The sequence below is a fragment of the Thunnus thynnus genome, chromosome 3, assembly GCF_963924715.1.
Source record: "Thunnus thynnus chromosome 3, fThuThy2.1, whole genome shotgun sequence".
Lineage (NCBI taxonomy): Eukaryota > Metazoa > Chordata > Actinopteri > Scombriformes > Scombridae > Thunnus > Thunnus thynnus.
The window spans coordinates 6,887,452-6,909,567 of NC_089519.1; the positions used below are offsets into that span (position 1 = coordinate 6,887,452).

The 22,116-nt window shown below is 41.5% G+C and overlaps 1 protein-coding gene across 1 annotated transcript in view; it reads right to left on the minus strand.

Moving 5' to 3' along the window:
- The window catches only part of LOC137176845 (complement C3-like), a 39,920-nt gene extending 29,448 nt beyond the window's left edge, over positions 1 to 10,472 (minus strand). The window contains exons 1-10 of the mRNA XM_067582825.1: positions 10,312 to 10,472; positions 9,281 to 9,473; positions 8,918 to 9,080; positions 8,244 to 8,338; positions 7,783 to 7,871; positions 6,417 to 6,499; positions 6,226 to 6,322; positions 964 to 1,066; positions 533 to 653; positions 144 to 259 (exon numbers count right to left, since the gene is read on the minus strand). Coding sequence (XP_067438926.1) covers positions 144 to 259; positions 533 to 653; positions 964 to 1,066; positions 6,226 to 6,322; positions 6,417 to 6,499; positions 7,783 to 7,871; positions 8,244 to 8,338; positions 8,918 to 9,080; positions 9,281 to 9,473; positions 10,312 to 10,388 — 1,137 coding nt within the window. The 5' untranslated portion in view covers positions 10,389 to 10,472. The remainder of the gene's footprint in view (positions 1 to 143; positions 260 to 532; positions 654 to 963; positions 1,067 to 6,225; positions 6,323 to 6,416; positions 6,500 to 7,782; positions 7,872 to 8,243; positions 8,339 to 8,917; positions 9,081 to 9,280; positions 9,474 to 10,311) is intronic.
- Positions 10,473 to 22,116: the final 11,644 nt, after the last annotated feature.

The window sequence follows — 22,116 nt, forward strand, 5'->3', positions numbered from 1 at the left end:
GGAAGCATTAAACAGCATGCGGCTTGTGAAAAAGAAAAGAAAGAAAAAATGACCTATGGCATGAAAGTAGGGTTCAAACTGTGACTGTATTTCAGCAGTGAAATGTTTTCTGGAAAGGGTTTATTTAAAGTAGAATTATTTACCATAACATCAAAGGGCATTCCTGGTTTGAAATATTTGGGTGTTTTCTTGAAGTGGATGGTGTAAGGTGATGTGACAATCTGGATGCCTCTCAACTCTGCCTCCACCATTTCACTACCTGTGAGATGATGCAGAAACACAAACACATGCACACAAAAAGTATTTTTACACATTTTTGCTTCATTTGTGATTAATCGTTACAGAAACAATGTAAATCCATTCAATTTCTGACATACTTATCCTGATATGGTATTTTTATTTTCTTTCTTTCTCTTTCTTGTGTTGGAAATTTTAGTTAATTTTACTTTGAACCCTGTTGTGCTGCTAAATAATATGATTCCCACATGATCAAACATACTGAACAGGCAGAAACACAGTCTCTCTTTCTTACCGCTCTCTGTCAGCACGCTGACAGCTACATATATGGACTCCCCCACCAGCTCATTGATGTTTGGGAAGGTCTGTGTGATGTGCTCTTTCTTCAATGTGACCTTTCCAACACCATCCTTGACCTAATGTGACATAATACAGAACTGCATCTTGAAATACAGCCAGTGGACAGTTGATAGGAATTTTGTTGTGTGCATAGATTCTTATGTTAATCTGGCTTAATTCTGAACTTGAATACCTCTCTCTGAATATAACAATTATAACTGACATATGGACATCAGTAAAACCCCAGACATTTTTCATGTACTGCAGTCTTGCAGATTTTGTAGCACTGGTAAAGGCCAGATTTGAGTTTATATGCTTGTGCATATGAGAAATTAGACACAAAGAAATTGACAGACAGATATGGCAAAAATGTTAGTATGCACTCACCGGCACTCTCTGAAGAGAGCTGGGAAAGCTGTTCTTTTGATCATCCTGCACAACCCCAAACACCACGTAGGCTGTCCCATCCACCTTTTCACCAAACAGATACCTAAAACCACAAGAGAAGGACACATTTTAAGCCCACAATCAAATAAAACAGGAGAGAGGTAGAATAGGAACTATTACAAAAAGAATAGTCAAAACACCTTTTACTTTCTCCTCCAATCCAATCTACCAATCAAACTCAATCTCCAAATGAAGGATGTATGAGGATTCTGGAGGAGTGGCTGCACTGGGAGTGAGCTCCTGATCCTTGAACCCAAAAAAGTGGAACATTTTGCAAAATAATCTTCAGAAATGACTCTCGTCATCAACATCATCTTTGGATATATTTTTCAAATCAAAACAACTATCTAGCTGTCAACTGCTATCTGCTACCTGCTGTTACCAATATTCCAAAGGAGATACAGCACCAAAGAAGCTAACAGAAGAGTTATTTTTTGAAAACAAGAAGGAAACTCAAAGGATCCTTGCTGGTAATGTAATCCATGCATGCTGGAGCCTCTCTATGCACCCTGGACTCAAGAAGTGATGACATATGACTGGGGGTCACTCAGGATGGATAGATGGTCAACTCGCCCCCCTGCTGACTCTGCTACCAGGCCAGTCCAGGTTTTCAAATGTTAACATCAGATTAAACATCAAGGAAGACCATTTGTACATCAATCTCAACATCGAAGGAAACAGCCCTGGCCACATGGATCTTCTGGGGTTCCTAACCGCCCGGATGGCGGCCTTTTCTCCCCACTGAAGTCGAGAGGAGGTTCCGGGTGCACCGGGCTGGTACTGAGGGGCTTAAGAGGAGCTTCTACCCTTGGCCACCGGGATCCTGGATGGGATTACTACATAGGACTGTTCCCCAAGGCCATTAATCGTACCACAGAGCATGCCTGTCAAAAACTGCGTCAAGTTCAAAGCAGTGTTTCATCAGCAAAAACACCTGGGCTGTGTTTCATGGAGTGCTTTTTGGACTACTGTTGGTACTCATTGCTGTATTGCCTGTACGTGTCTGTCTGGCAAGAGCAATCAACACTGATGGAAAACAGCTGGGACACCGAGTGATTGAGCTTGGGACAAATGCTGGCTCATGGCCAGTTGATGCTCCTACAGTGAGTTTTCATCATAACGTACTGAGATATTTTACAATCTATTCTTTTGTCCTGCGGCACGGACGAGCCAAGGTACCAGAGCGAATCACCGATCCAGTGGACCGGTCATCTGCCACCCCATTTTGGAGAATAGCAGGTCTCCTCTTCATGCTGCTCCTGCTGTCCGGAGATGTTCTACTAAATCCTGGACAAGTGACACCTGGAGTGCTGCAGAACTTTGATGCTGATTTGTGCCTGAGTGTGTCTGGGACTCCTCTGGTGCTGATGATGAGTGAGCATCAACTTTCTTCTTCTTCTCCCTTAACAGACTAAACTTTGTTAACACAAGGCATGATGTCTCAATGAATAACTTTTCACTACTGGGCTGTGGAGAGGTCCAGTGTCTCTCTCACAAAACCTGCTGCTGATGAAGCCCTGCAGTGAGAAGGCAGAGGTTATTCAAAACCTTCTACACTGTCAATCATGGAAAAGTCTAATGGGACCCGAAACTGAAACCGAGGGGGCTATTAGGTGGAGATTTTAACATCAGAAGCATTACTGCAAAGAGCAATCAGCTAACTCATCTTGTGTTGGACTCAAATCTGGACTTTCTCTGTCTAACTGAAACGTGGTTGAAACAAAGAACTCCTGAACTCACGGTGCCTGGATACCGTTTCAAAAGAGACAGACCTGATGGAAGAGGAGTAGGGGTGCTTTTTATGTGAGAGACAACATCAAATGTGAATGTGTGGTTTACAATGTGGGTAACATGTTAGAATATGTTGGGATAAAAATAATGTTATCCCAACAAATGTCTTTTAACATTATAGGTGTCTATAGGCCCCCATCTGCAGATGACACTTTATATGATCAACTTACAGAAGTCTTGAAACAGTGCAATCTCAACAAAGAAATTTTACTTATGGGTGATTTTAATGTGAACTGGGAGGATAAATCTAAGAGGAAAAAACTAAAAATGAGAAATTCCAACTAGAACAACTAGTAAAAGGCCCAACTAGGATTGCAAAATGCTCCAGTACACAAATTGATCTGATATTTACTAACAAACCAGAGAGAATAACTAAAAGTTATAATTTAATCATGGCTTATCAGATCATAACCTAACGTATCACAGATTTGAGTCACTGATCAGATCATTTGGGGGGGGGAAGGGAGGGTCTGAGGGGGGGCAAATAAAACTTTGCTTTCATTCTGTAAAGCACTTACAGCATGGAACTTTTGTTCACAACATTCAGGATGTCCAACATTTAACGTTAAATAAAATCTTAAAAGATATAAAATATTCAAGGCCCAATTGTTAAATTAAATTGCAATATGAGGCATGATACCTTCCTCCTTTAAACATGGTAGTGAATGAAATTTCATCAAAACTTGATGATAACTTACAAACATGAACACACGTCTTGTCCTGCAGCTCAGCTTGTTGAACAAGCCACCAAACATTAAACATTCATCGGGGAAAAGTGCACCACCAATGGCAGTTAGCAGTTAGATAGCTAATCAGCTATGATTAGCTGCTCAGCTGCAGCACATCAAACAGCAGGTAAACATACCAGATGCAGATGTCACTATGGACCCATTAGCCTCCTAACATCCTCCAGGTCGACAGCGACCCACTTAAACTATGTGTAAACGGCTTAGCATTACGCAGTTATGAGTAAAAGCAATTGGCACAATTTGGCCACTTGGAGACATTTTGGAGAGGTTTGTGGTGACACCAGTGACACCACAAACTAAAAACTCCCTAGTTCCCATAAGGTTAGGCCTAGAGGTCTGTAATTTTATACAGGTGTGCTTGACAAGATGTAGAAGGTATGTGGAGATATACATAGTTCTGGCATAAAGCATGTCCTACTTATTGTTATTCAAATGTGACTCATCATAGACAAGGATCAAAAACACTATCTTGAGGCATATTTGAACTGATGTAGTTTTGGTTGTGTTTTAGCCACATGCTAAACAAGCACATTTCCAAAAAGGTTTAAGGAACAAAGTTATCCAAGAGCTAAGAGAAGCTAAATCTCGTTTTTATCTCAATATTTTGAATGAGGCAAAAGACAACAGTACATCGATCTGGAAAAACATTGATAATCTCACAAGGAGAGACACAAAATTTTTAGATTTTAAACTCAAAGTACAGGAAAAGTTAATTGAAGACCATCTTGTTGTTGCTTCTGTCCTCTCTTTTCTTGAATTTGTATATGAGTTAGGGAAAAAAATGTACGAAAAGGAAACTGGATATTGCTCCTATAGATGCTACAGGCCAGGTTTTCGAGCTGGTAGAGTCTAATGAGTTACAAGTTAACAAAATCATCAGCTCCTTAAAAAGCTCCAAAAGTAGAGATGCTTTCCAATTTGACACAATGTTTGTTAAATCACACAAAGATATTTTAATTCCCCCTATTGCTCATTTAACTAACTTGTCTTTTAAACACAGCTTCTTTCCTGATGACTGGAAATGTGCCAGTGTCACACCTATTTTTAAATCTCTGACACTGCCTTGAAGCCAGTAGCTATAGACCAATAAGCATACTACCAGTACTCTCAAAGGTTGCTGAGAAAGTTGTCATTAAACAACTGACAACATTTCTTAATACAAGCAATTTTGGTCTACATTGCATGCAATTTGGCTTTAGAGCAAATCGTTCCACTGAAACTTTGCACAAACTTTGCACTTAATTGGGCAAATTAAATCAAGACATAGAAGGAGTAGGTGGTGCGTAAAGCATTTGACACAGTCAATCATGACGTTTTAATATCAAAACTCTCTAAATTTAACTTCTCATCTAGAGCACGACACGGATGTCTTCATATTTATCTAATACGATACAATGTGTTAAAGTTTGGAACGCACTGTCCAGTAACATGAAGTGCACAATGGGTGTTCCACAAAGGTCCGTGTTAGGTCCCTTATTATTTAGCCTATATATTAATGATCTCCCTCAACAGTGTCATGATGTAGAACTACAAATGTGTGCAGATGACACAATTGTGTACACACATGCAAAAGCAGCTGCATTAGCTGCTGCTAAGCTAACATTTGCATTGGAAAGTCTAAATGAGTCTAAATGTAAACAAGACAAAAGGCATGTTTTTCTCTAAAACCATGGTATAACCTCCTAATGCTGATATTCTTATCAAAGGTGAAAAGATTGACATAGTCACTGATTTTAAATACCTTGGCGTGACACTGGATCCAAATTTGAACTTCAAGAAACATGTTAAAAAAAACAGTTAAAACCATAAAATACAACTTAGCAAATTTTAGACATATTAGAAACTGTCTCTCTTTGGATGCAGCCAAGATATTTATGCATGCTATGATTCTTTCCCATATGTCTTATTGCATCACATGTTGGGGGCAAGCTGGAGAAACAACCATAAAACCTCTTGAGTCCTTATACAAACAAACTCTTAAAACTCTGGACAAAAAGCCAATGCATTTCCATCACTGTAGGTTACTGAGCTTTGAGAATTTTAGATTATTCTCAAATTTGTGCCTAGTATTCAAAATTTTAAATGGTTTGGCCCCTCCTCCACTATGTGACTTTCTGTACACTTGCTCAGTAAATTCTGTGAGATCCTCTAGAATATCCTCTATACAAGATTGTACCAAACCATTTCGTCACACTGCATTTGGAGTGTCAGCTTTCTCTGTGAAAGCCACAACTCAGTGGAATGCCCTACCTGACGATCTAGTGAGCTGCAGTTCAATCAGTGCATTCAGAACCAGGTTGAAGAATCTGCTGAAGGCTGCTCAGCTCTGTGGCCACTGAGTCTGGATTTGATCTCATGGTCTTCTCAAATAATCTTGCTTTTGGTTTGACATGCTTGCATTATTGATTTCTGGTTGATATTGTGGGTGTATGTGATGTGCTATTGTGTATAGCTTTGTATTTTGTATAATGTGTTCTGTGTGTTTTCTGCTTTGTACTGTTTGTTGTTGTGCTGTTGTATGTTTTGATTGTGGGGGACTACAGATGTAAATTAGCTTTGAGTTAACTCTGGTGCAGTGCATCATTTATGTTAAAAACTGTACACTGTCCCGATAAATAAATACAATACAATACAAATCCACAAAACAAAAACTTGCACCTACGTAGCTTTAATGTCGACAGTGAAGTCTTCGCTGTCCACATAGAAGAAGGGGTCAAAGGATTCCGGAATCGTCAGTTTAACCTCAAAACTGGGCAGCACTGAAAAATTGAAAACATTTTATTGGATGTGTAATCAGGTAAAGAGTAAGTTGTATAGGTTTTTAAATGACAGTCCAAGTAAAGAAGGACTCACCGTATTCTTTGACTTCAAACTCTGTAGAGAAGCTCTGCTGTGTGTTGCTGTGGAACCTGGTAACCACTTTCCACAGTCCAGGACTACACACACACACACACACAAGGACACAAGGACAAATACTTCAATAATCAAGCAAAAGAGTAAAATATTCATAACATTAGAGTCCAGACTTCAGACTCAAGTTATTTATGTCTTATACAAGTTGAGATATTGACAAATGAGCTGCTGCAACACACTTTTAGTGTCCTACATTCAGGTTGGCTGACAAACTACACAATAGTTAGAAAGGTACCTTTATTTTACCCCAGTTTAGACTGATTATCTAATATGATTAACTGTACTATGATTTATTTAAAATTAATATTCAGATTGAAATTGGCTGGATATGATAAATTACCATACAATTAAAAGGAATAGTTTTGGGAAACAAACATAATTGCCTTCTGATGGAGAGTTACATGAGAAGATTGATACTTTACCACTCTCATATCTGTACACTAAATATAAAGTTAAAGCCAGCAGCTGGTTAGCTTTGCTTAAAAGACTGGAAACAAGGGGAAACAACTAGCCTGGCTCAGTCCGCAGGTAACAAAATTCACCTGCTCACTAGCTCACTAATTAACATATTATATCTCATGTGTCTAGTTCGTACAATTACCTACATGTAAAAACAATGATTTGCTAGGGGGTGACCATTGGGCCAGAGCATTTCTTGGTTCCACCTGCTAACTTCCTGGAGTCTGCGCTGGTTGCCTGGCAACTGATAACTTGTTACTTACAGACTTAATGCTGATTTATGGTAGGTTGCTCAACACTTCTGATAAGTGTTGGTTGACAGAAATGATGTATTTTGTCGCTCAATGCTTTCCTTTCATGTCATACACCTAGAAAATTTTGTTATGTCATGGTCATATTTTGTTGCAAAATGTTATTGGGTAGTGGTGCTAACGTCGCCATGGAGATTGTAGTTTTCACTGAACTTCATTATTGATATTTTGGTTTGTAACTTAAGATACCTTGTAACATCCTTGTTTAATTAGTTCTGGTCGGGATGATATACCAAGCTTGCTGGAGGACAGTGTCTGGTTACCATGGAGACAACTGAAACCTTTCGCCAAAGCATAAATTGAAAACGTCACACAGCGTTTTAATTCATAGCGACTATTTAATTTCTGTTGAGTGACACTTATCCAAAGTGTCGAGCAACCTACCATAAATCAGCCTTGAACGCAAGCCAGGTTAGCTGTTTCACCCTGTTTCCAGTCCGAATTATTACATGTTAAAAATGTTAAATTCCCCACTAACACCAAACAACCACAACAGAATGTACAGTAATGCAATTAAAGTAAAATAAAATACACACCTGACAATTTCACCCAGTTTGAAATGTCCAGAGTGGATGCCTGATTTCAGAGAGAATGAATCAAGTGGCATAATGATGCCGTCAGGGGTCTAAAAATATGCAAAATTGAACAATCATTAAAAATGAGCCTTGTCAGTTTACACATTTATTAAAATCATTCTATATTTTCAACAAGTCCTTTGTTTCCTGTCCATAAGCCTGATCAGTCCTTAGACACTGTCTTAAACATTTCTTTTTTTTGTCTACTTGCAACACAATAACTAGAGGGAGACATTTATTTTTATGGGTGGGACGTGTGTCAGAAGAGATGAAACAAAGGAATACAAAGGTCATTCAGGTGTTTAAGAAGCATGCAGAGACAAAGTGGAAAGTATGAAAATGATCTCACCTACAGTTGAACAGTGACAGCTCATTACAATATTTCATTGAATTCTGTGCTAATCAAAGATAAAATACATTACCACAAACTCAATATCAATAGAGGGAGCAGATTGGTTTTTGCCATCTCTCTCTACTGGCTCCATATGGGGTGTCACTGCAAACATCCTGTAATGAACTGAGAGACAGAGAAGAGGTCATGGTGTATCTATTTTGAGTTTTCACTTTATTATTCCACTTATGTGAAAAGAAGAGTTCATTTTATTGTAGTTTATCATGCAGTCACTCTTGAAAAATGAGAGATGTGCTAGTCAAACTGTGATGCTCTCAGAGATGATGAGGATTTTTAGGAATCGAGTATGAGGGGGAGTATTTGCTTTCTGGCAGGTGTTTGTATTCTCTATTTATTAAATATTTTTCATGTGTTTTTTTCTTTTTTCATTGTTTGTTAATGTGTATTTATCTCTTGCTTTAAAGACCTCCTTAAAAATGATAGTTTATCTTTAGAAGTCTATTCTTGAATTTTGATATCGATATTGTACATTATCAACACCAGTAAAGAATAAATGCTTTCAAAATGTCCTTTATGAACACTAAAGAAGTAGTTCATAATGCTTATTGTTCAATTTTGCAGCAGCTTAATACATTTTACCTTCTGACATAGATTGGGTGATATATTTTCTAGGGAGATACCTTAGCATACCAACAGATATTTTCACAAGGGTAGACGTATTTCTCAGCAGTGATGCGAACTCACCTGTGCTGTCAGGGGTGTAGAGGGTCTTGTCGGTCTGGATGAAGATGTAGCCAGACTGGAAGGAGACTAAGACGATTTTCTCCAGCAGATTTTCAGGAAACTGAGCTTGCAGGTACACATACTGCTTCATGTTAGGATCCTTACTGAAGGTCTCAACAGGGATCTGAAACCAGAGACATAAACATTATGTGAGCAGCAGAATCGATATGTCATGAGCTTTTATAAATGCTAAATCTATTGTTTGTGGTCTTAATAGAGAAAATTATTTCTACAAATTAGGTGATGAATGCAGGCCAAATACAAAAAGTCAAATATTGTGTAAGAGTAACATACAGTATACAGTACATTCAGTATTTATTTTACCGTAATTTGTCCGAATCTCTGGAAGCCGTTTGTTTCATTAAGGGTCACAGATGTGGTTGCCAGATCGCTTTTGGTTGGAAAGGTCATCACTGTGATTTCGACCCTGATGTCACCTCCGGTGCAATCTTGACACCCCACAAAGATGTTTTCTGCTGTTCCTACCCGCAACAAGTTGGGGGCAGCCATCACTTGTCTGCAGAGCAGTGGGGACAGAGAGAGAGACAGTATCACTGCACTGAATCACACTGCTGCTCAGGATGCACTGACTTACTGATAAACATGGTCTTTTTAATTGTAAGGCACTATAACTCCCACACACGCTAATGACAATGAGGTTTGTCACTATTTAAACACAAGATTTACTGCTGTAACCCTGTGCCACATATTAATGCCTTAGTGTGGACATTTTCTTACAACATTTATTTCATTTAAAGGACTTTTACAGACTTAAAGAGGTAGAAATGTCCAGAATTTCACATTGTTTACATATTTTCCCTTTCTTATTTCTTTAATTGTCTTATGACCCCTCAGGTTTAATTTGGAACCACTGCTTTGCAGCTTGAGGATCATCTGATCTAGCATGGACTTCACACACAATGAGTAATCTATTTATTATCTTAACTAAAATCCAGCACTGGATCAATAGAACTGTTTGCTGTGTCTGGTGTAATGCATCACTGTGCAAACTCAGAACAAATGTGGGCCAACTTGCTGGCATCATTTGAAAGACCACATTACCTTGACTTATGAAACTGTAAACTGGTCCACTCACCATTTTGTAAGACACAAGTGAAATTAGAACTGTGTTAAACCAATACATGCACAATACATCCTTCGTATCCATACACTTTTTAAATAAATTATAAATGTAGAGAACCACTGACCTTGTTGTCGTGCTCTTTACAGTTTCACCACAACAATTTGAATATCAGGAAGCTGAGTAAACAAACTGCATATTTTGTATTCTTTTGTTTTGTCTGTGTTAATTAAATCTCAGGAATAGTGTATGAAGGTAAGCTAGGTCTACTTACGATGGAGCTCCATTAGCCAGAGAAGACAGGGAGGCAAAGGCCAGAGAGGACAGCAGCCACAGTGAAGTTCTACACATCCTCCTACCTGATCCTGATCTGCTGTCAATGAAGACTCTAGCTGCAGCACTCTTCTTTTATCCTCCCACAACTCTTCCTGTCCTCACTACTGTCTCATCCATCCCCTTCTCAAAGCAGCAATTTCACATTTCTGATGTACATTTTCTAATATGATTCCCTTGTTTTTTTCTTGCTTGTAAAATGTAGTCACCTATGGTTATTCTCAACCTGCTGAATAAGTATATTTCCACATAAACATATTGAACATGCACAAACACACAGACAACTGTTGAGGTAAAAGTCTATCTGGCAGGGTTTTTTGAGTTGCAGCACCAAGGAATTTTCTCCAATGACAATCTGATTCAAAAAATTATGATCAATCATTTTAATGTTTATTTCTTTCTTGAATTATATGATAATATATTTTAAATAATTTAGATCATACTATCACTCAGTGGACTTAATGATTTGCATGTTGTATATACAAATATGTCAACCATTAGAGATTTTGCCTGTTTATACAAAGGCATCTACCCCTTTAATTTGGTTGGTTGTATAAAGCCAATGAGGGCAATGTGGTAAATTAATGAGCGGGACTGCTTCATGTAAATTCTGGGTTTTTCTTTCATGTTGACTTGTCAGGTATTTAATTTGCTGGATTTGCCAAAAACAGACATATCTCTCAGGTGTTTTATCCATGAATTTCATATATTACAACTCTTTCATCTCTACTGATTGCAACAAAACATATTTTGTCAGAAAATTGGACTTGAGACATTTTTTTTGTTAACATGTCTTTTTTGAAGAACACACATGAACACAAGTGGTACATAGGAGCAAAAAGTGCCAATTAGACCCCTCCATCCACTATATATATATCAACCCATATTAATTCTTAAAATGTAATTCTCTCCACAGTATATAATGTAAATTGTAAACTAGGTCAATCCATTCATTCTGGTTTGGATTTATGGATCTTATGTCCTTAAGCCATTTTCTGGTCAAAGCATTTTTGCATGCCACTAACAGCACTCTCAACAAGTGTTTATCTCACTTTGCACAGGAAAACTCTTCTAGATCACCATGATACATTATTTTAAAATCAAAATTAACTTTCATCTTAAAAACTGCCTCCAGAACGTTGTGACCAGTTCCAGAAAATGTGAGGGTGACTTGCCACAGCGCCTCTGCAGGAACTCCAGCAGACAGTCTGATTAGTGTAGTTAGTATTTTAAGCTGGAGTACAGAAGACTCAAATCGAATTTTCATTAACATGGCTTATCTTAAAGGATTTGTTTGATATTTGGGAAATACGAGATTCCACTTTCTTGCAGAGAGTAAGATGAGAAGATCAATAACAGTGTTATGCCTGTACCCTAAATATTGCAGCCACAAGACAGTTAGCTTAGCTTAGCATAAAGACTGGGTAACCTAGCTCTGTCTGCCAACATTACAGTGATGTCAAGACTCCAGGAAGCGACTGTGCATGGCCAAGAAACATATACACATTCAACCCCCCATAAAACCATGTGGGGTTTTTGCATTTTGGTTTTTGTTGGGATCAAACAAACCAGATGTAACATTTATCAGTGAGCTTCAGAGGTTCTAATAGACAGATCTTGTTACCTCTGGACAGAACCAGCTGTTTTCCCATTTCCTGTCTTTATGTTAAGCTAAGTGAAGTGGTATTGATCTTTTCATCTGAATCTCAACAAGAAAGAGCTCACAGTACTGTTGTAAACATTACTATACATTTGTCATTGTTTTTTAATTCAGTATTTAACTTTTACTCCAGTTCATTGTTCCTCAAAAAATCATATAGAGTGCCTATTTTGTTGACTATCCATAAGAAAATGAAAGTGGCAAAGTTCAGGACAGTCATCTGGCTTATGCATTTTGTTTTGCACTTTAAAGGGGTGATTTCCAGTTAAATGGACTGTATTCGATCTCTGATATCTTACACATTTGCTTTAAACTATTACATCTAACAGTACATTAATACTCTTTCTATCACTGACATGAAGAATCTACTAAAAAAAGAGACTCCTCTGTTTAACCCACAGATAAAAATGGACATTAAGTCTCTGCTCTTTACTCTTTGTTGTGACTTTCTTTTTCACTTCTGATAATACTTGAGTCAGCATAGAGTGGTCATAGTATGTCTTTGTCTGATAAGTGTTGGGACTACATGTGGACCACAGTTTACCACATGTTTCAAGACTCCAAGAAACCTGAGCCCTGGGGGTTCGCACCCAAAGTGTGAAGCTCCACCCATGGATCCAGGTTATCAAAACTAGAGATTCCTCTCTTATCTTTCTCTTTTCTCCACGAGCTGCAGCAAGAGCAGCTCCTTGCTCTCCTTCTCCTTCAGCTGCAGGAGCAGCTGCTTGGTCTTTCACACCTTCAGCAGCTGCCGGAGCAGCATTCTGCTCTCTTGTGTGGCCTGCTCACAGCAGACACACACAGTTTTCTTTACGGCAGAAGACGCAAGAGCCTGCCTAAGACTCAGAAACTAAGTTTCCTTGTGCCATAAGCTAACACACAAGTCTGCTGGCCAGTTTAACAAGGAGCCGCGAAATGGAGTTAGCTTGCCGCTAACTCTACACCAAGGAGTGACCTGGGCCCCCTGCACGACTGGAGTGCTGTCTCCCCAGCAATGCCTGCATCTTTCAGCTTCAGAGCCAAAGCCTCCTCAGCCTGACTCACCCACGGATTCACTGGCTACAAAGCAGGACACCACAAAGCATCTCTACCTTCATGGACAGGTAACAACTGGGCATAGCCTAGCAACACAGTGAAGCATAGTACGGCTAAGCAAGAATGTTTAACTTAAACAATGTACTGTACATGTATTGATTTGGTTGAGGTTATACATTGAACTGTTGTTGTGATGTCCTTGTTGCCTATAGTCAGGTTACTGCATAGCCACACCGCTAGGTTAATGTTAGCATGCTTAACACATGTTACAGCCAGTAACTAGGCCTTGCATGCAACTAACCTCATTTTAACCTGGCACCTTTAGCCTACACCAATTGGCCTTGAATAGAGAACCACACAGTTAAGAGGTTAAAACCTAGTTTGGCGAACTTTGGTTCAGGCAGCACATGTGGTTCAAGACACCACATGGTCTGGCCTTTTATCTCTGTAGTTCCCTTTATCAGCCAAATTGTCGGCATGCCATGTGCTCAGTCACCAGGTAACTGCAGCCATCTTGCTATTGTCTTCCCTAAACACACACACACACACTCACACTTGTATATAGGTACACTTAGCTAGATTAGTATTGTGTGTTGCTTTTACCCTTTTGTTAAATAAATGCTTTTGGATATACCTGTTGTCTGTTTTAATGTTGCACAAGAATGAGTTTTGCCAACCCCTGCTCTGTAAAGAACTCCAAATTCTTCAACCTGAACTAGCTATTGATATGGTGATTTTGTTTATAGTTATTTAATTAATTATTAATCAAAGTTTTTGCTGATTATTTATTGCTGATAGCCAAACTTGTAGCCACGGCCCAACAAAATGGCGCCCCGCGTGAGGCAGAGTATTGTTGGCAATTATTCATAATTGTGCAATATTAATTTCAGCATAATTTTGGCCAGTACCAAAATTCTGGAATCTAAAACCTTTAGACTATCCAAAAGTCTGTATATTTAACACGACCAGTCTGCCACAGGAGAAGATATCTAGCTGTGCTTACAAACAAGTGAAATGTTGGGAGAATTGATTTTTTCAAATCAATTTTAGGTAAAGCAATTGGTAACCCAAATCTTGAGTTGTTGATAACTACCATTTTAAGCCCTCGTTGTGTTAAACTAAGAGATTGCTGTTGCTGCTAGCCACTCAGGTTGAACCTACTCCTACCAGCATTCGAATAGTACACATTCAATGCCATCCAGTCAAGCTGTCAGAATTAGTTGTTAATTCAAGTGCTCCCCTTGTTAATTAAACCACAGTGTGCCACCGGCCCTGTGACACATAGAGAGCTTTTACCTGGCTGTTACTGCCATGCATTCCAGCCTGAGTAAGAAATAGAGCCTGTGAGATAGAGCCACAGTGTGCTACCAGCCCTGTGAAACTTAGAAGTTATCCTCTAGCTGTTACTGCCATGCATTCCAGCCTGAGTCAACTTTAAGAAACAATCCTCTAGCTGTTATTGTGCTGCATCTCAGTTAGTGCATGTTGAAATCTGTTGTGCCCACTAGAGCCACTAGACGGTGTCGTAGCTATCCCTCCTCCACAGGAAGCTACTCCCCATAGTGTAAGCCACAACATTGTTTGGTTAGGCTAGTGTACTGCCCAAACTACACTACAAAGTGTCTGCCACGCAACACCATAGCCAACCACATTGTTTTTTTTGTACTAGTCAACTGTTAATCTAATCCTCCGTTCTGGATACAACAATGGAGAACCCCTGTGTAGAACAGTTTATTTCTTCCCTAGCACAGAGCCTAGAACCTGGCTACCCAGAATTCATCAGCAGGTTGAATTTCAGTGAGTGCAGGAAAGAGATAGACTCACTACTCAAGGACAGGAATGATGCACAGACCTCATCCAAAGATCCATTGTTATGCTTGCTTCTGAACTTCCACAGGCAAACCAGCCTAGCCTGTCAGAGCAGAGCAGCCCTAGAAAAGGAGGTAGATTTCCTCAGAGCGCAAAATGCTTGCCTCCTCCATGAGGTTCAGATGGCCAATAAGAAAGCCATGCGCTATTTAGAAGACCTGTACTCAGCAGAGTTAAATCTCTGCTCACACAAGGAGGAATTGTTAAGGCTTAGGTCAGAATGTCCTGCTCCACTACAGTCATTCAGCCAATGTGATTCCGGTTATTCCAATTCACACTCCTCCCATAATGAAAGGTTAACTCCCTCTCCACTCAGAAGATTGGAACAATTCCCAACTGACCCTAAGTTCTTGGGAATGAAGTCAGCTTCTCAACCTCCACTGAGAGACAGAGCTAACAGCTACCTGAGTTCCCATCTCTCTGAAACAGACACTGAAGAGACATGTAGTTTATCCTCTAGAAGATATTCTGCCCAGTGTTTTTCTCAGCCACCGATACATGACACATTCATCCGTGCTCATCCTTCCGAAGGGGGGACTAGATCATCCCAGAACTGTTCAGCCTCTCCTCAGCACTATCAGGAAAGTGATAACAGTTGTTCAGCCCCTGCCCTTCAACCAGAGAACTGTAGTACGTGATGCACATGTCCATGATAGTGCTAGTTTAGTCTTGTCTTCACCAGAAATGACTTCACAGTGTCCCCGCCTTAAAGTGCTTGAGCTCATAGCCAAGGACATTGATCATTTTGACCCAGAAAGCTGTAATCACCACATTGAAGATTACTTTAGAGAACTAGAATGCAATCTAGTTGACCTGCCCCATGCAACCCAAAGTGAGAAAGTTAAACTTGTGTGGAAAACCAGCTCTGAAGCTGTACACAAGTTTATACAATCACAACCTTCCAGAGTCAGAAATGATGACCAAGAGCTCCGTCAAGCACTAGTAGAAGAATTCTCTTTTACTGCTGACGAGACCACATCAATGGTTGCAGCCCTCCAAGTTAAACATTCCCGTCGTGAGCATCCCAGGGATTATTACCAATGTTTGAGGCATGCGTACTTCCAGGGCAAGAATGTACCAGGCTTAGAAGAAAACCCCACCTTCAAGTCCATATTCTTGCAGAACCTTCATCCATGCGTACGCACTCACGTTGTACTTATGACGCACCAAGGTAACCCCTCACTGCGTGAGATAAGAAAGATGACACAGGTGGCTTGGGAAACTGCTGTCACTTCCAAAGCAGGAGGGAAAACAATTGAGCCTGCCAGCTCAAACACTGAAGCGTCATACAGGTCTGCTGCCTCAAAAGATCACCCTCATAACAGTCCAAAGGGGGGTGACAAAAGGCAGCATAGGGACACTGTGCGTAAGCCCCATGCCCACCAACTGCGTCGAGATAGGCATTCACACAGTAGAAGCTTAAGAAGGCCATACGCAGAGATTCTGGCCCAGAAGTGTGACCAGACAATGGACAGATCAGATGATGACCACAGCATCTCTGACCACAGTTCAGTACATGGTCACCATCTATCAGACAGTGACAGTGCCTCTGAATGTCTCTCTCCCTCTGGCTAGACGGAGCGTTACAGCCCTGAGCCACAAGTTAGAAACTTAAGGCACAAGAGCTCTAGAGCTCGCTTCTCACAATTCTAGACAGCAACACAGTCCACCCCTGTACTGACAGTAAGACAGATACCAGTGCCTTACTTTTCCTGCAGTTACATAGATACACTTGGGTTTGTTAGCAACAGTAGCAACCTCAGTTATTCTAAACTCAGTAATAGCCAGACAGCCTGCTATTAGTTGAGGAAAGCCTAAATTCTGATTCAGCTCAGACACAACTGTTCTACTTTGCAAGTACAATTGGATCAACTCCTTGGTAGTATTTTGTCAATAGGATCACTTTGCAAAATACTAGCTCAGGACACTTGATTAGGTACTTTCAGAAGTAGTCATACACATGTCCTCACCCACCACAAGTTTGGGACATAGTGCCAAACAAACAACGATACAGCCATTAGGACTTTGGGATTTTTGGAAATATGATGACATCCTTCTGCAGCTACACTTGCCTGAAGGACAAAATTGTAAAGTCTGCCAAGATCAGACTGAGTACTACATTGAGTAGTCAGTATTGTCATCAGATCCAATGAGTGAAACAACAAACACTCTTGGACACTCCAGAAATGGCTTTAGGTGCCACTCTCTCTGCATCTCACCTTAACAAAGTTACACCACTAACATTCCTGTTCTCACTAACCCAAAGAGTAATGAGAAACCCAGGTTATGTTATTTAGGACTATGCCTTTGTTGTTGTCTATCATGCTTTTGTTTTGTAACTCTGACTGTTCTTGCTTAGCCAAGATAGATAGTGTTAACCACTGCCCAGATGTTACAAACTTGAATGAACTGACAAATGAACTCTTTCAACTGTGGACCATACAGTACATGTATGTTTGTGCTCCCAGGATCACACATCAGGTGCAATCCTAGGACCAAAGGGGGGATGTTGGGACTACATGTGGACCACAGTTTACCACATGTTTCAAGACTCCAAGAAACCTGAGCCCTGGGGGTTCACACCCAAAGTGTGAAGCTCCACCCATGGATCCAGGTTATCAAAACTAGAGATTCCTCTCTTATCTTTCTCTTTTCTCCACGAACTGCAGCAGGAGCAGCTCCTTGCTCTCTTTCTCCTTCAGCTGCAGGAGCAGCTGCTTGGTCTTTCACACCTTCAGCAGCTGCTGGAGCAGCTCTCTGCTCTCTTGTGTGGCCTGCTCACAGCAGACACACACAGTTTTCTTTACGGCAGAAGACGCAAGAGCCTGCCTAAGACTCAGAAACTAAGTTTCCTTGTGCCAGCAGCTAACACACAAGTCTGCTGGCCAGTTTAACAAGTACAGGAGCCGCGAAATGGAGTTAGCTTGCTGCTAACTCTACACCAAGGAGTGACCTGGGCCCCCTGCATGACTGGTGCTGCTGTCTCCCCAGCAATGCCTGCATCTTTCAGCTTTAGAGCCAAAGCCTCCTCAGCCTGACTCACCCACGGATTCACTGGCTACAAAGCAGGACACCACAAAGCATCTCTTCCTTCATGGACAGGTAACAACTGGGCATAGCCTAGCAACACATTGAAGCATAGTACGGCTAAGCAAGAATGTTTAACTCAAACAATGTACTGTACGTGTATTGATTTGGTTGAGGTTATACATTGAACTGTTGTTGTGATGTCCTTGTTGCCTATAGTCAGGTTACTGCATAGCCACACCGCTAGGTTTATGTTAGCATGCTTAACACATGTTACAGCCAGTAACTAGGCCTTGCATGCAACTAACCTCATACACCAATTGGCCTTGAATAGAGAACCACACAGTTAAGAGGTTAAAATCTAGTTTGGCGAACTTTGGTTCAGGCAGCGCATGTGGTTCAAGACACCACATGGTCTGGCCTTTTATCTCTGTAGTTCCCTTTATCAGCCAAATTGTCGGCATGCCATGTGCTCAGTCACCAGGTAACTGCAGCCATCTTGCTATTGTCTTCCCTAAACACACACACACACACACACACACACACACTCACACTTGTATATAGGTACACTTAGCTAGATTAGTATTGTGTGTTGCTTTTACCCTTTTGTTAAATAAATGCTTTTGGATATACCTGTTGTCTGTTTTAATGTTGCACAAGAATGAGTTTTGCCAACCCCTGCTCTGTAAAGAACTCCAAATCCTTCAACCTGAACTAGCTATTGATATGGTGATTTTGTTTATAGTTATTAAATTAATTATTAATCAAAGTCCCAAATTCATAGATTAGTACACTTTGAGACTGAATTGGCTATCTTCTTCCCTGAGTCCAGGGTGGTGCCCCGTTATTATGAATTCTATGAATTCAATAATTTTATTGATTTTAATAATTAACGATTATCTTTGATAGCTGATAGCCAAACTTGTAGCCACGGCCCATCATAATTAATAATGAAAGTAGGCCAGGCCAGAAAGCAGACCGTCCTCAGCTGACACACAGCACAAGGCCTTTTCTCTCTAATTATTAAACCTAGGCCACCGTGATCTCAGAGTGACTGATATTTGTGTTTGTCAACAGTAGCAATCCACATACTCTCTGTAGTGAGCTCTGTGGCTTAGTGTTAATACAAAAGTCACAAAAATATATGGAACATATATATAACAGAAAATAAAATATTTGAATCTGAACTAATAGATGCAGTGCAGTTTTGTGTGTGTGTGTGTGTGTGTGTGAGAGAGAGAGAGTTAGACCAAACCAAATTATGATGAAAGAAAAAGAACAATACAGAGATTAACTAACAAAATGGAAACATATGTAGCTCTAAACAGACAGTACACTGTGGCAATTTACCTTACCACAGTGTCTGATACAAAACTGAGGAGAACACTGACTAAGTACAGACTGAGTGAGCACAACCCAGCAGTGGACATAGGCTGGCACAGACAGACCTGGCTGTCCAGAGAGGAGAGGTTCTGTGTTCTGAAAAGGATTTTTTCATGAAGACGCGAATAACTTCTCTGCCTCATTCTTCTTCAGCTAAGTTGACTCCACTGTTTTCTCCACCATGCTGCCAAGGATCAGCTTACTGTGAGACCTGCCGACAGAGCGTGAGGACAGCATCTGAGCCGAGGAACCGAGCTGGTCCCAAAGACGGACTGAAACACACCCTCATCTCCTTGCTTCCTTAAGCAACACAAGAAAGAGGCTTAAGTCTGGGCAGAGACAGGTTATGAAAGTGTGTTCATTTCAGCTTCAGTTATTGTTGTTTGTTGTGAATTGATGGACCACAGAGTTTGTTTGTCTGCTATACTTCGAGGACTATTTGAAGTTTGCTGCCTGTTTAGTTGTGCTCACCACGCTAGAGTGTCCCACTCGGAATTTTTTGTGTTTGTGCCACCGTGAGTGAGAAAGTAAGTTATTTGGAGATGGAGGAGAACGCTGAAGTGGCCCAGCTCACCAATAAGCTCCGTCAGTACGAAACCTGACAGCGTCGCCGCCAGGAGCTCTTGGAACACATTACATCATTCCTAATGGAAGAAGAGGTAGATGAGGATCATAACAGAGGGAAGGGAGATACACCCACATTATCAGCCTCAGTCCCTCACCCTCATACAACTCCCATCTCTCCAAACCATTCTCCTCCTCCACCAGTAAAGCAAGCACACGACATGGAGCCTCAGCCTGGCGGACACATAACAGCGTGTTTGTCTATGGGACCAGAGAGGGAGACTAAAGTGAGAGACTACACCCCTGCATCAGAAAGGGAGAGAACAAACTCTGCATTTACACCAGTACACCCAGCCCCTTTAAAGTGTCCATGCTCCCCCCATTCCACCCTCTCATCTGGCATGGTGACACCAACACTGGGTCAGCGGTACCCCACCAAGCCGGGCCCTCTGCAACTGCAGACCACTGTGCCACCTCACCTCTATGATGATTCTGGACAAGGCCTCCAACCCCAAGTACAACAGCAGCTAACTGCTACAGCCCCTGCCTACAAGCCCACCGCTGCATCTTACAGTTATCCTGCTGCACTGCACTATAACCCACTACAAGAGACACCTCAGGCTTCAAGCTATGGCCCACGTCACTATGTTCCTGAGACTTTCCCAATGGCACCACCTCAGCATCCGTTATCTGCTCCAGAAGTAGGTGGTTCACTTCTAGCTGTTCAGCCGCAGCTGCCATCTAGTCAGACTGTGCCCCCATTCAGCTGTGGCCCACCACCTCGCTCAGTATATGGTGTGCCGCAACCCAAAATCCCAGACTTCTCCAAAGACAGTGAAAGGGAGTTTGCTTATTTGAAACTGGCCCTAGATAACTTGCTTGAGCCTCACCCGCAGCTGAATGAGAAGTACAAATATCATGTGCTACTTGAACATCTCAAGCTGCCTGAGGATCAGATGATCGGTCAGTCATGCCGTCATCACCCTTATCCATATTCAGCAGCCATGCAAGCTCTGCAGCTCCAGTATGGTCAGCCACACCAGCTGGCACAAAGTGAGATAGCAGCCATTCTAACCACACCGGACGTGAAGCCAAGTGACGCCCGTACTTTCCAGAGCTTCGCCCTACGAGTCCACCTCTTGGTGAGTATGCTGCTCTCCTTGGAGGGACCACGCGGTATGGAGCTCAATTGCTGCTCCCATGTTGATCGCTTACTCAGTAAGCTACCCAAGTATCACAGAGACGGGTTTATTGAATATCTGCAGCTGCAGGGAAAGCTCAACAGCACAAGCCTTAACCCCTACAACCTGCAGGACTTGAATGGATGGCTTCAGGTTAAAGCCCAGCAGCAGCGTCTGTCCAACCGATTGGTGCAGCGCTACCAACAGGAGAAATTTCTGAGTGATGGGAAAGAGAAGACCCTGTCTAAGGGCAAAGGGCAAAGTGTAGCTGTATATCATGGTGCAGAGCCCACACAACCCAGCGTCTCCAGTAATCCCACACCATCCAATAATAAGAGACAATTCAAGATACATTGCCTCTTCTGTGACAGCAAGGAGTACTACATTAGCCGCTGTCGCAACATTAAAGAGCAGCCAGTGGCAGACCTGGTGAAGTGGCTAGGGGAAGGAAGGCGCTGTTGGAAATGTGCACGAGCTCATGCGCCTGAGTCATGTAACCTCAAGAAACCCTGTGGCGAATGCGGTGGCATACACCTCCAGGTCCTACATGATGCAGCCCAACGTTGCTCCATAGATCCACAGTCAAGGGCCTCGGAAAGTCGAGTCTATCTGACACCCAGCAATGCATCGAGCAAAGTACTCCTGAAGGTGGTCCCGGTCCTGCTGCACAACAATTCAAAGTCAATAGAGACTTTCGCTGTCTTGGATGACGGAGCACAAAGGACTATGATTTTACCGGCCGCTGCCCAGCAGCTTGAGTTGAATGGTGAGTGTGAGACTCTTGCCTTACGCACTGTGCGAACTGACATTACACACCTCCTGGGGTCAAAGGTCAACTTTGAAATCTCCCCCAAAGGAAACCCGCAGAAACGCTACAAAGTGCGGGGTGCATTCACTGCTTCAGGTCTAGACCTGGTGGAGCAGACCTACCCAGTGCAAATGCTCCAAAGAAGGCACACTCACTTACGTGGAGTCCCACTGCAGCCATTCATTAATGTGCGTCCACTGGTGTTGCTTGGGTCGGATC